Source organism: Coregonus clupeaformis, unplaced genomic scaffold (assembly GCF_020615455.1).
Source record: "Coregonus clupeaformis isolate EN_2021a unplaced genomic scaffold, ASM2061545v1 scaf0188, whole genome shotgun sequence".
Classification (NCBI taxonomy): domain Eukaryota; kingdom Metazoa; phylum Chordata; class Actinopteri; order Salmoniformes; family Salmonidae; genus Coregonus; species Coregonus clupeaformis.
The window spans coordinates 555001-570000 of NW_025533643.1; the positions used below are offsets into that span (position 1 = coordinate 555001).

The 15000-nt window shown below is 48.4% G+C and overlaps 1 protein-coding gene across 1 annotated transcript in view; it reads left to right on the forward strand.

The window, feature by feature from the left end:
* Positions 1-2258: 2258 nt before the first annotated feature.
* The window catches only part of LOC121557870 (transferrin receptor protein 2-like), a gene marked incomplete at its 3' end in the record, with an annotated part of 26840 nt that continues 14098 nt past the window's right edge, over positions 2259-15000 (forward strand). The window contains exons 1-2 of the mRNA XM_045214036.1: positions 2259-2372; positions 14776-14824. Coding sequence (XP_045069971.1) covers positions 14792-14824 — 33 coding nt within the window. The remainder of the gene's footprint in view (positions 2373-14775; positions 14825-15000) is intronic.

Consider the following 15000-nt stretch of genomic DNA (forward strand, 5'->3'; position numbering starts at 1 on the left):
AGGGACTGAGGGAGAGAGGGAGGGACTGAGGGAGAGAGGGAGGGGCTGAGAGAGAGAAGGGGGGGGGGGAGAGAAAGGAAGAGCGAGATGGGGGAGAGAAATACAGACATAGAGCGAGGGAGACTGTTTATGTAATCAAATGTTTTATCTGTTATTAATAAATATTTTCTATTTTCCCAACCTGTGTGTTATTGGTCCTCACCTCTGCTTACACACGGTCACGGCCAGAAACACAAACACACCTGGAAAGCCCTGCGATGGGGCGACCAAACACACCTGGAAAGCCCTGCGATGGGGCGACCAAACACACCTGGAAAGCCCTGCGATGGGGCGACCAAACACACCTGACCCATCTATTTAGACAGACTAACGGATTGGAGGTATTCGGGGTTCACAAGGTGCTTGAGGTGCTTAAAGTACTTTAATTAGTGCTGGAAGACCTTGAAAATCAGACGTTTTCTCAAGTTGGTACTTGAAAAGTAGTTGAATTAAAATGAGAGGAGGACAGAAAATTATCAATTATGTTAATATGAAAAATATTAGAAAAATGTATTGGTCTTGCGAATTAATTTCCAGGCAGACAACCAAGTTTTACTTCCTCACGTGTTTTGCGCTCTGGTTGCCAGGCAACCACTCATTCCACCCACTCAGCCAGGCAGGTCCAGAACTGAGAGGGTAAACGCCGTTTACGTACCTTTTATTTGTGAAATACCGTTTACTCGCCTTTTTCATTAGTTAATTATCGTTTACGCGCTTATTATTACGTTCCCAGCGTTGATCAACTCTCAGAAGGCTTCTTGATCAACTCTCAGAAGGTTTCTTGATCTGAGTTCGAATCACAAATGATTAATGTATGCTCATTATGTTCGCCTGCTCCCATTCATTCACCAATCTGTCCAGCGGGAAACTCTGCCGTGTCAACAGACATCTCCCAAACAAAAAACCCCTGACTCTCGGAGAATGAGTGTATAACTGGTAAATAGTCACTGATATTTCAGTCAGATGGCTAGGTAGCTCAAGGGCTCTGGCTGTTAGCCAGGTAGCTAGCAATGGCTAAAAGGATGAGGTTAGAAGCTAAAGTTGAATGGCGCCTGACCTCAGCAGGAGCAGTTGACTGAAATTAAGCTAGCTACAATCAAAAGATGGGCTACTAAACTCAGCAAAAAAAAAAGAAACGTCCTCTCACTGTCAACTGCGTTTATCTTCAGCAAACGTAACATGTGTAAATATTTGTATGAACATAACAAGATTCAACAGCTGAGACATAAACTGAACAAGTTCCACAGACATGTGACTAACAGAAATTGAATAATGTGTCCCTGAACAAAGGCGGGGGGTCAAAATCAAAAGTAACAGTCAGTATCTGATGTGGCCACCAGCTGCATTAAGTACTGCAGTGCATCTCCTCCTCATGGACTGCACCAGATTTGCCAGTTCTTGCTGTGAGATGTTACCCCACTCTTCCACCAAGGCACCTGCAAGTTCCCGGACATTTCTGGGGGGAATGGCCTTAGCCCTCACCCTCCGATCCAACAGGTCCCAGACGTGCTCAATGGGATTGAGATCCGGGCTCTTCGCTGGCCATGGCAGAACACTGACATTCCTTTCTTGCAGGAAATCATTGAACAAGCATGGGAAACAGTGTTTAAACCCTTTACAATGAAGATCTGTGACGTTTCTTTTTTTGCTGAGTTTATAAGTTCTCATAACAAAATAAATGTTCTTTATAGAGAGTAGTGAGACAGACGGTGGTGAGTCAAGCTGCAAAGGAGATGCACAGAGAGAGGAAGGAAGCGTTGGAGCAAGCAGGGAGAGAGCTTAGTAGGACAGTGATTCCCAAACTGGGGGTCGGGGACCCGTAAAATTTAAATAGGGTCCCCTGAGAAAATCTCTAATCTTATCAAACACATTAATAACTTGTTTATCTTCAAATGGGTATAGGATACAACATTTTATGGTAAACTAGAAGCCTTTTACACTATTAGATATCATTATGTGTTGGGACCAGCCTGTGGGACCTTACATTTTGTGAAATATAAAGACAATTTAATATTATTATCATGGACACTGAACAAAAATATAAACGCATCACTATACTCTACTGTCACTGTCCTGTATTGTCTGGTGGAGGTCACTCCATCGCTCTCTCTCTGCTCTCCGCACAACACATGGGTTTTAACCACACCTCTAAACAGGGAGGTTCTGTCTCAGCACCAATCAGATGCCACGGCTACAGATATGGGCTGTAGTTCGGAGAGAGGAGGAGGAGTGCAGACAGGTGTGAGTGGTTTTGGTGACAGTTAGAAGAGAGATTGACTTTACACGCTGAGAGAAGACGGGAAGGAGAGAGAGTATAGAGATAACACCCAGGGGTGAGTACACCTCTTATACACATGATATATGGAGTAAGCGTGTGTACTGTGTGTGTATGTATCGGTAAACGATGTGTGTGTTGTGTGTCTAGATTAGTCTCTGATCAGGGTTCAACAGAATGTTACGTGTCACAGCTATCCTGGCCCTGATTGGCTGATTGTACTTTCTGTCTTCAGGCGGCTGGTGTTGTCATACTTTTAGTGGCTCTCAGATGTTGAGTAGTAGGTGTAGTAGTAGTAGTAGTAGTATCAGCAGTAGTAGTAGTAGTAGTAGTAGTAGTAGTAGTAGTAGTCAGCAGTAGTAGTAGTAGTAGTAGTATCAGCAGTAGTAGTAGTAGGTGTTGTAGTAGTAGTATCAGCAGTAGTAGTAGTATCAGTAGTAGTAGCAGTAGTAGTAGTATCAGCAGTAGTAGTAGTATCAGTAGTAGTAGCAGTAGTAGTAGTATCAGCAGTAGTAGTAGTAGTAGTAGTAGCAGCAGTAGTAGTAGTGGTAGTAGTAGTGGTAGTAGTAGTAGTAGTAGTAGTAGTAGTAGTATCAGTAGTAGTGCAGAGTAGTAGTAGTAGTATCAGCAGTAGTAGTAGTAGTAGTAGTAGTAGTAGTAGTAGTAGTAGTAGTAGTAGTATCAGTAGTAGTAGTAGTAGTAGTAGTAGTAGTAGTAGTAGTAGGTGTTGTTGTAGTAGTAGTAGTAGTAGTAGTTGAGGTGTGTGTGTGTGTATAAGTTGTTAGTTAGTGTTTATCATACTTTTCTTCAAAATGGCCTCCGGTCAAGTGAGTGTGAGTGAGAGAGTGAATATGTGTTTGTACATACATAGTAGGTCAGTGCGTATTTCTATGAGTGTTGGTAGTGTGGTCCTCTGTAGCTCAGCTGGTAGAGCACGGCGCTTGTAACGCCAAGGTAGTGGGTTCGAGCCCCGGGACCACCCATACACAAAAAAAAATAAAAAAAATGTATGCACGCATGACTGTAAGTCGCTTTGGATAAAAGCGTCTGCTAAATGGCATATTATTATTATTATTATTATTATTATTATTATAGTAGGTCAGTGCGTATTTCTATGAGTGTTGGTAGTAGGTCAGTGCGTATTTCTATGAGTGTTGGTAGTAGGTCAGTGCGTATTTCTATGAGTGTTGGTAGTAGGTCAGTGCGTATTTCTATGAGTGTTGGTAGTAGGTCAGTGCGTATTTCTATGAGTGTTGGTAGTATGACAGTGCGTATTTCTATGAGTGTTGGTAGTAGGTCAGTGCGTATTTCTATGAGTGTTGGTAGTAGGTCAGTGAGTTTGTGTGAAGCATTTGATGTATAGGGTCATTGCTCTGTGTGCTGTCTCTGAATACACAGTGACAGGATCAGACACAACTCAACATCTCCTGTGCGCCTGTCTGTCTGTCTGTCTGTCTGTCTGTCTGCCCGCCCGTCTGTCTGTCTGTCTGTCAGTCTGTATGTCCGCCCGCCCGTCTGTCTGTCTGTCTGTCTGTCTGCCTGTCTGTCTGTCTGTCGCCCGGTTGCGTCGTGTCTGTCTGTCTGTCTGTATGTCCGCCCGCCCCGCTGTGTCTGTCTGTCTGCCCGTCTGTCTGTCTGTCTGTCTGTCTGTCTGTCTGTCTGTCTGTCTGTCTGCCCGCTCCGTCTGTCTGCCTGTCTGCTCTGCCTGTCTGTCTGTCTGCCCGTCTGCCTGTCTGCCTGTCTGTCTGTCTGCCTGTCTGCCTGTCTGCCTGTCTGTCTGCCTGTCTGCCTGTCTGTCTGTCTGTCTGTCTGTCTGTCTGTCTGTCTGCCTGCCTGCCTGTCTGTCTGCCTGTCTGTCTGTCTGTCTGTCCGCCTGTCTGTCTGTCTGTCTGTCTGTCTGTCTTTCGAGCTATTACCTGAATGTATAACGTAGACTGGAACCTTTAAATGTTGTCAGGTCTATTGTCTCTAGGTATTAAACTAATGCTGTGTTGTCATGTTTTCAGAGTATAGTTGTGGGTAGAAATAAGGGTCATCTGACCTCTCCTCTGAACCTATCACAGGCCTCACTCCACTACACAGCCAACCAGGAGACAGGTCATCTTTTGGCATCGCCTTATTCTCCCAGACTTGAAGGACCGCCCCTTTGTGTGTGTGTGTGTTTGCTGAGCTGTTAATAAAGTTAGCCAAATTAAACATTCGGCACGCTCTCCACACACGCAGCCCTCTGACCTCTCCTCTGAACCTATCACAGGCCTCACTCCACTACACAGCCAACCAGGAGACGGATCACTAAGCAAGCACTTTGCTACCGTTTAACTCGCACACATACGCACACAAATCAAATCAGCTTTTATCTGTCACATGCGCTGAATACAACAGGTGTAGACCTAACCGTGAAATGCTCACTGACCTTAACCATAATGCTGTTTTAAGAAAAATAAGAGTTAAGAAAATATTTACTAAATAAACTAAAGTAAAAATAAGTAACACAGTAAAATAACAATAATGAGGCTATATACAGGGGGTACCGGTACCGGGTCACTGGGCTGGGGTACCGGTACCGGGTCACTGGGCTGGGGTACCTGTACCGGGTCAATATACAGGCTATATACAGGGGGTACCGGTACCGGGTCAATGGGCTGGGGAACCGGTACCGAGTCAATGGGCTGGGGTACCGGTACCGAGTCAATGGGCTGGGGTACAGGTTAGTCCAGGTAATAATGAGGCTATATACAGGGGGTACCGGTACCGAGTCAATGGGCTGGGGTACCGGTACCGGGTCAATGGGCTGGGGTACAGGTTAGTCAAGGTAATAATGAGGCTATATACAGGGGGTACCGGTACCGGGTCAATGGGCTGGGGTACAGGTTAGTCCAGGTAATAATGAGGCTATATACAGGGGGTACCGGTACCGAGTCAATGGGCTGGGGTACAGGTTAGTCCAGGTAATAACCAGGCTATATACAGGGGGTACCAGTACCGAGTCAATGGGCTGGGGTACAGGTTAGTCCAGGTAATAATGAGGCTTTATACAGGGGGTACCGGTACCGAGTACCGGTACCGAGTCAATGGGCAGGGTACAGGTTAGTCCAGGTAATAATGAGGCTATATACAGGGGGTACCGGTACCGAGTCAATGGGCTGGGGTACAGGTTAGTCCAGGTAATAATGAGGCTATATACAGGGGGTACCGGTACCGAGTCAATGGGCTGGGGTACAGGTTAGTCCAGGTAATAACCAGGCTATATACAGGGGGTACCAGTACCGAGTCAATGGGCTGGGGTACAGGTTAGTCCAGGTAATAATGAGGCTTTATACTGGGGGTACCGGTACCGAGTGAATGGGCTGGGGTACAGGTTAGTCCAGGTAATAATGAGGCTATATACAGGGGGTACCGGTACCGAGTCAATGGGCTGGGGTACAGGTTAGTCCAGGTAATAATGAGGCTATATACAGGGGGTACATTGCACGAGTGAATGGGCTGGGGTACAGGTTAGTCCAGGTAATAATGAGGCTATATACAGGGGGGTACCGGTACCGAGTCAATGGGCAGGGTACAGGTTAGTCCAGGTAATAATGAGGCTATATACAGGGGTACCGGTACCGAGTCAATGGGCTGGGGTACAGGTTAGTCCAGGTAATAATGAGGCTATATACAGGGGGTACCGCATCGAGTCAATGGGCTGGGGTACAGGTTGAGTCCAGGTAATAACCAGGCTATATACAGGGGGTACCAGTACCGAGTCAATGGGCTGGGGTACAGGTTAGTCCAGGTAATAATGAGGCTTTATACTGGGGGTACCGTGCACGAGTGAATGGGCTGGGGTACAGGTTAGTCCAGGTAATAATGAGGCTATATACAGGGGGTACCGGTACCGAGTCAATGGGCTGGGGTACAGGTTAGTCCAGGTAATAATGAGGCTATATACAGGGGGTACCGGTACAGAGTCAATGGGCTGGTGTACAGGTTAGTCAAGGTAATATGTAAACGTAGGTAGGAGTAAAGTGTCTATGTATAGATAATAAACAGCGAGTAGCAGCAGGGTAAAAATAAATAAGTGTAAATAGTCCGGGTAGCCATTTGATTAGCTGTTCAGCAGTCTTATGGCTTGGGGGTAAAAGCTGTTAAGGAGACTTTTGGACCTAGACTTGGTGCTCCGATACCGCTTGCCGTGCAGTAGCAGAGAGAGTCTATGACTGTTTTTTGACAATTTTGAGGGCCTTCCTCTGACACAGCCTGGTATAGAGGTCCTGGATGGCAGGAAGCTTGCCCCAGTGATGTACTGGGCCGTACGCACTACCCTCTGTAGTGCCTTGCGGTCAGAGGCTGAGCAGTTGCCATACCAGGCAGTGATGCAACCAGTCAGGATGCTCTCGATGGTGCAGCTGTAGAACTCTATGAGGATCTGAGGACCCATGCCAAATATTTTCACTCTCCTAAGGGGGAATAGGCTTTGTCGTGCCCTCTTCACGACTGTCTTGGTGTGTTTGGACCATGATAGTTTGTTGGTGATGTGGACACCAAGGAACTTGAAGCTCTCGACCCGCTCCACTACAGCCCCGTCGATGTGAATGGGGGCGTGCTCGGCCCTCCTTTTCCTGTAGTACACGATCAGCTCCTTTGTCGACGTTGAGGGAGAGGTTGTTGTCCTGGCACCACACGGCCAGGTCTCTGACCTCCTCCCTATAGGCTGTCTCATCGTTGTCGGTGATCAGGCCTACCACTGTTGTGTCGTCAGCAAGCTTAATGATGGTGTTGGAGTCGTGCTTGGCCACACAGTCGTGGGTGAACAGGGAGTACAGGAGGGGACTAAGCACGCACTCCTGATGGGCCCCCGTGTTGAGGATCAACATGGTAGATGTGTTGTTACCTACCCTTACCACCTGGGGTCAGCCCATCAGGAAGTCCAGGAACCAGTTGCAGAGGGAGGTGTTTAGTCCCAGGATCCTTAGCTTAGTGATGAGCTTTGAGGGCACTATGGTGTTGAACGCTGAGTTGTAGTCAATGAACATCATTCTCGCATAGGTGTTCCTTTTGTCCAGGTGGGAAAAGGCATTGTGGAGTGCAATTGAGATTGTGTCATCTGTGGACCTGTTGGGGCGGTATACGATTTGGAGTGGGTTTAAGGTTTCCGGAATGATGGTGTTGATGTAAGCCATGACCAGCCTTTCAAAGCACTTCATGGCTACCGACGTGAGTGCTACGGGGCGGTAGTCATATAGGCAGGTTACCTTCACGTTCTTGGGCACAGGGACTATGGTGGTCTGCCTGAAACATGTAGGTATTACAGACTCAGACAGGGACTATGGTGGTCCGCTTGAAACATGTAGGTATTGCAGACTCGGTGTGGGAGAGGTTGAAAATGTCAGTGAAGACACTTGCCAGTTGGTCCGCGCATGCTCTGAGTACATGTCCTGGTAATCCGTCTGGCCCGCGGCCTTGTGAATGTTAAAGGTCTTGCTCACATCGGCTACGGCGAGCGTGATCACACAGTCGTCCGGAACAGCTGGTGCTCTCTTGCATGCTTCAGTGTTGCTTGCCTCGAAGCAAGAATGAAAGGCATTTAGCCCGTCTGGTAGGCTCGGGTCACTGGGCAGCTAGCCCGTCTGGTAGGCTCGGGTCACTGGGCAGCTAGCCCGTCTGGTAGGCTCGGGTCACTGGGCAGCTAGCCCGTCTGGTAGGCTCGGGTCACTGGGCAGCTAGCGGCTGGGTTTCCCTTTGGAGCTCGTAATAGTTGCGTCTGAGCAGGTGGTGTAGTAGGAGGTGGTGTACAGGTGGTGTAGTAGGATTCTTTGCCTGTTTGTATTTGTATTTATATTTATAATGGATCCCCATTAGTTCCTGCCAAAGCAGCAGCTACTCTTCCTGGGGTTTATTATGGATCCCCATAAGTTCCTGCCCAGGCAGCAGCTACTCTTCCTGGGGTTTATTATGGATCCCCATTAGTTCCTGCCAAGGCAGCAGCTACTCTTCCTGGGGTTTATTATGGATCCCCATTAGTTCCTGCCAAGGCAGCAGCTACTCTTCCTGGGGTTTATTATGGATCCCCATTAGTTCCTGCCAAGGCAGCAGCTACTCTTCCTGGGGTTTATTATGGATCCCCATTAGTTCCTGCCAAGGCAGCAGCTACTCTTCATGGGGTCCAGCAACATTAAGGCAGTTATATACAATTTAAAATATCACATGACATTACATTTCATAACACTTTTCACAACACATTAAGTGTGTTCCCTCGCCACTACTCTACTACCTACAATACAACATAAATGTGGATGTGTGTGTAGAGTGTGTGTCTGTGCCTGTATGTGTGTGTCTCTTCAGAGTCCCCACTGTTCCATAAGGTTTATTTGTATGTGTTTTTTAAATCTGATTCTACTGCTTGCATCAGTTACCTGATGTGGAATAGAGTTCCATGTAGTCATGGCTCTATGTAGTACTGTGCACCTCCCATAGTCTGTTCTGGACTTGGGGACTGTGAAGAGACCTCTGGTGGCATGTCTTGTGGGGTATGCATGGGTGTCCGAGCTGTGTGCTAGTAGTTTAAACAGACACCTTGGTGCATTCAGCTTGTCAACACTTACAAAAATGTCAATCTCTCCTCCATTTTGAGCCAGGAGAGATTGACATGCATATTATTAATGTTAGCGCTCCATGTACATTTAAGGGACAGCCGTGCAGCCCTGTTCTGAGCCAATTGTAATTTTACGAGGTCCCTCTTTGTGGCACCTGACCACACGACTGAACAGTATGTCAAGGTCGAGGTAAGGAGTAGACCAAGGCGCAGCGTGATGAACAAACATGACTTTAATTAGTTAAAGCGTCAAAATACAAAACAAAACACGACTCGTGACGTCCACGGTATCAATGACCGAACACGGAACAAAAACCCACAACCACAAAGGGAAAACATACAGTTTAAATATGGCTCCCAATCAGAGACAACCAGCCAACAGCTGACACTCGTTGCCTCTGATTGGGAGTCACTCAGGCAAACATAGAATACAACAAACTAGAATGAACACCAACATAGAAATACACACATAGAAATGAACACACCCTGGCTCAACATAATGAGTCCCAGAGCCAGGGTGTGACAGTACCCCCAAGGCGCGGACTGCGCCGCGCCTCAACTAAACAAACCAGGGGAGGGCTGGGCGGGCATACCTCCTCGGCGGCGGTTCTGGCTCGGCCTTGACCACCACCCTCCAATACACCCCCCATAGTACCCCCTGGTCCAGTCTGGCCCCTGCCGGCTGGAGCAGGACTGAACTTAACAGGAGCGATCCTTACCAGGCTGTCGACTCGCACCCCTGGCTTGGTGCGTGGAGGAGGAACGGGCCTTACCAGGCTGACGACTCGCACCCCTGGCTTGGTGCGTGGAGGAGGGACGGGCCTTACCAGGCTGACGACTCGCACCCCTGGCTTAGTGCGAGTGGCAGGAACAGGCCGGACCGGGCTGGCGACGCGCACCGTAGGTTTGGTGCGAGTGGCAGGAACAGGCCGGGTCGGGCTGGCGACGCGCACCGTAGACTTGGTGCGGGTGGCAGGAACAGGCCGGACCGGGCTGGCGACGCGCACCGTAGGTTTGGTGCGCAGTGGCAGGAACAGGCCGGGTCGGGCTGGCGACGCGCACCGTAGACTTGGTGCGGGTGGCAGGAACAGGCCGGACCGGGCTGGCGACGCGCACCGTAGGTTTGGTGCGAGTGGCAGGAACAGGCCGGGTCGGGCTGGCGACGCGCACCGTAGACTTGGTGCGGGTGGCAGGAACAGGCCGGACCGGGCTGGCGACGCGCACCATAGGTTTGGTGCGAGTGGCAGGAACAGGCCGGGCTGGGCTGTCGACGCACACCGTAGGCTTGGTGCGTGGAGCAGGGACAGGCCGGACTGGGCTGGCGACGCACACCGTAGGCTTGGTGCGTGGAGCAGGGACAGGCCGGGCTGGGCTGGCGACGCACACCGTAGGCTTGGTGTGTGGAGCAGGGACAGGCCGGACTGGGCTGTGGAGACGGATAGGAGGCCTGGAGTGAAGAGCGGCCACCACCCGTCCTGGCTGAATGCCTACCCTCACACACTCTGTGTGAGGCATCCGCACAGGGACGTACAGGGGCGATGAACCCCTGGCCTGGTGGCCTTCTGGATCCGCCCCCTTTTCTCCTCCGTCAGCCCCGTCGTCCATGCCGTGTGCCCCCTAAAAATTTCTGGGGTTGCCTCACGACCGTCCGACGATGACCCTGATCACGCCGTTGCTCCTCTCTCCGTCGCCTCTCCACCGTCTCACTCCATGGCGGCGATCCATCCCGGCCAGGATTTCCCCCAAGTCCAGGACCCTTTACCGTCCAATATCTCCTCCCATGTCCAGGCTGCCTGCTCCTGGACACGCTGCTCCTCTTTCGCCAGGGCCTTTCCCGGCGCTTCCTCCCATGTCCACCCCAAGGGCTGCCCCTGGACACGCTGCTTAGTCGTTGCATGGTGGGTTTTTCTGTCAAGGTCGAGGTAAGGAGTAGACCAAGGCGCAGCGTGATGAACAAACATGACTTTAATTAGTTAAAGCGTCAAAATACAAAACAAAACACGACTCGTGACGTCCACGGTATCAATGACCGAACACGGAACAAAAACCCACAACCACAAAGGGAAAACATACAGTTTAAATATGGCTCCCAATCAGAGACAACCAGCCAACAGCTGACACTCGTTGCCTCTGATTGGGAGTCACTCAGGCAAACATAGAATACAACAAACTAGAATGAACACCAACATAGAAATACACACATAGAAATGAACACACCAACATAATGAGTCCCAGAGCCAGGGTGTGACACAGTAGTCTAGGTGCGACAAAACTAGGGCCTGTAGGACCTGCCTTGTCGATAGTGTTGTTAAGAAGGCAGAGCAGCGCTTAATTATGGACAGACTTCTCCCCATCTTAGCTACTGTTGTATCAATATGTTTTGACCATGACAGTTTACAATCCAGGGTTACTCCAAGCAGTTAAGTCACTTCAACTTGCTCAATTTCCACATTTATTTATTAGAAGATTTAGTTGAGGTTTAGGGTTTAGTGAATGATTTTTATCCCAAGTACAATGCTTTTAGTTTTTGAAATATTCAGGACTAACTTATTCCTTGCCACCCATTCTGAAACTAACTACAGCTCTTTGTTAAGTGTTGGTGTGATTTCACTCTCTGTAGTAGCTGACATGTATAGTGTTGAGTCATCCACATACATAGACACTCTGGCTTAACTCAAAGCCAGTGGCATGTCGTTAGTAAAGATTGAAAAAAATGAAGGGTCCAAGACAGATGCCCTGGGGAATTCCTGATTTTACCTGGGTTATGTTTGAGAGACTTCCATTAAAGAACACCCTCTGTGTTCTGTTAGACAGGTAACTCTTTATCCACAATATAGCAGGGGGTGTAAAGACATAACACATACGTTATTCCAGCAGCAGACTATGATCGATAATGTCAAAAGCTGGACTGAAGTCTAACAAAACAGCCCCCACAATCTTTTTATCATCAATTTCTCTCAGCCAATCATCAGTCATTTGTGTAAGTGCTGTGCTTGTTGAATATCCTTCCCTATAAGCGTGCTGAAAGTCTGTTGTCAGTTTGTTTACTGTGAAATAGCATTGTATCTGATCAGCGGAATGACTTTTGCTTCCCTCCAGGCCAGAGGGCACCCACTTTCTAGAAGGCTTAAATTGAAGATATGGCAAATAGGAGTATTATCCTCAGTATTTCCGCAGAGGAAGGGGAGCCAGCAGGCCAGTGGTGGATGAACGCAATGCCCTCGTTTGGGTGTAGGGACTGATCAGAGCCTGAAGGTACGGAGGTGCCGTTCCCCTCACAGCTCCATAGGCAAGCACCATGGTCTTGTAACAGATGCGAGCTTCAACTGGAAGCCAGTGGAGTGTGCGGAGGAGCGGGGTGACGTGAGAGAACTTGGGAAGGTTGAACACCAGACGGGCTGCGGCATTCTGGATGAGTTGTAGGGGGTTTAATGGCACAGGCAGGGAGCCCAGCCAACAGCGAGTTGCAGTAATCCAGACGGGGAGATGACAAGTGCCTGGATTAGGACCTGTGCCGCTTCCTGTGTAAGGCAGGGTCGTACTCTCGAATGTTGTAGAGCATGAACCTACAGGATCGGGTCACCGCCTTGATGTTAGCGGAGAACGACAGGGGTGTTGTCCAGGGTCACGCCAAGGCTCTTCGCACTCTGGGAGGAGGACACAACGGAGTTGTCAACCGTGATGGCGAGATCATGGAACGGGCAGTCCTTCCCCGGGAGGAAGAGCAGCTCCGTCTTACCAAGGTTCAGCTTGAGGTGGTGATCCGTCATCCATACTGATATGTCTGCCAGACATGCAGAGATGCGATTCGCCACCTGGTTATCAGAAGGGGGAAAGGAGAAGATTAGTTGTGTATCGTCAAGCGTAGCAATGATAGGAGAGGCCATGTGAGGATATGACAGAGCCAAGTGACTTGGTGTATAGCGAGAATAGGAGAGGGCCTAGAACTGAGCCCTGGGGGACACCAGTGGTGAGAGCACGTGGTGCGGAGACAGCTTCTCGCCACGCCACTTGGTAGGAGCGACCAGTCAGGTAGGACGCAATCCAAGAGTGAGCCGCGCCGGAGATGCCCAGCTCGGAGAGGGTGGAGAGGAGGATCTGATGGTTCACAGTATCAAAGGCAGCAGACAGGTCTAGAAGGACAAGAGCAGAGGAGAGAGAGTTAGCTTTAGCAGTCTGTGGTGTGTAATGAGGAGCATTTGCCTAAGTTTGCTAATCTTGCCAATGAAAAAAATCGTTAAAGTAATCGGCAATATCAGTGGGTTTTGTGATGAATGAGCCATCTGATTCAATGAATGATGGAGCTGAGTTTGCCTTTTTGCCCAAAATGTCATTTAAGGTGCTCCAAAGCTTTTTACTATCATTCTTTATGTCATTTATCTTTGTTTCATAGTGTAGTTTCTTCTTCTTTTTATTCAGTTTAGTTACATGATTTCTCAAATTGCAGTACGTTTGCCAATCGGTTGTGCAGCCAGACTTATTTGCCATACCTTTTGCGTCATCCCTCTCAACCATACAATTTTCCAATTCCTCATCAATACACGGGGATTTAACAGTTTTTACAGTCATTTTTTTAATGGGTGCATGTTTATTAGTAACTGGGATAAGCAATTTCATAAATGCGTCAAGTACAGCGTCTGTTTGCTCCTCATTACACACCACGGACCAAAATATATTCTTTACATCAAAAACATAGGAATCACTACAAAACATATTTTATGACCTCTTATACACAATATTAGGCCCAGCCTTTGGAACTTTGGTTTTCCTAGATATGGCGACTATATTGTGATCACTACATCCGATGGGGTTGGAAACTGCTTTAAAGCAAACTTCTGCAGCATTAGTAAAGATGTGATCAATACATGTTGATGATTTCATTCCTGTGCTGTTTGTAACTACCCTGGTAGGTTGACTGATAACCTGAACCAGGTTGACTGATAACCTGAACAAGGTTGCAGGCACTGGTTACAATTTGAAGCTTTTTCTTGAGTGGGCAGCTTGATGAAAGCCAGTCAATATTTAAATCACCCAGAAAGTATACCTCTCTCTATTGATATCACATACATTATCAAGCATTTCACACATGTTATCAAGATACTGACTGTTAGCACTTGGTGGTCTATAGCAGCTTCCCACCAGAATGGGCTTTAGGTGAGGCAGATGAACCTGTAGCCATATTACTTCAACAGTATTTAACATGAGATCCTCTCTAATCTTTACAGGAATGTGGTTCTGAATATAAACTGCAACACCTCAACCATTTCTGTCTTTTCTGTAGATGTCTAACCGTCGATGCACTTATTGATGAAGCCGGTGACTGATGTGGTATACTCCTCAACATATTCCAGTCTGTGCTAGCAAAACAGTCCTGTAGCTTAGCATCTTCGTCATCTGGCCACTTCCGTATTGACCGAGTCACTGGTACTTCCTGCTTTAGTTTTTTTTGCTTGTAAGCAGGAATCAGGAGGATTGAATTATTGTCAGATTTGCCAAATGGATGGTGAGGGAGAGCTTTGTATGCGTCTCTGTGTGGAGTAAAGGTGGTCCAGAGTTTTTTTTAGATAAACTCTTGGTAAATAGTGGGTCTACAGCTTATCATGAGGTACTCTACCTCAGGCCAGCAAAACCTTCCTTAATATTAGAGATTGCGCACCAGCTGTTATTGACAAAAAGACACAGACCGCCACCCCTCGTCTTACCGGAGACAGCTGTTCTGTCTTGCCGATGCACGGGAAACCCAGTCAACTGAGGGTGTGTGTGTTTATCTGTGTGTGTGCTGGAGAGGAAGAAGAAGGGACAGTGAAAGAAAATTATTTGTATTTTCTGGAGAATATTACATCATATGATCTCTCTCTCGCTCTCTCTCGCTCTCTCTCTCTCTCAGATCACAGAGGTGACACATGGACACCATTAGAAGAACACTGCTGAGACAGGTGAGTGGGAAGGAGGGCATGAGACAGAGAGGGATGGAGAGGAGGGAGGAGGGAGAGAGAGGGACGGGGAGGAGGGAGGGAGAGGGACGGGGAGGAGGGAGGGAGAGGGACAGGGAGGAGGGTGAGAGAGGGACAGGGGAGGAGGGTGACAGAGGGACGGGGGGAGAGAGGGACTG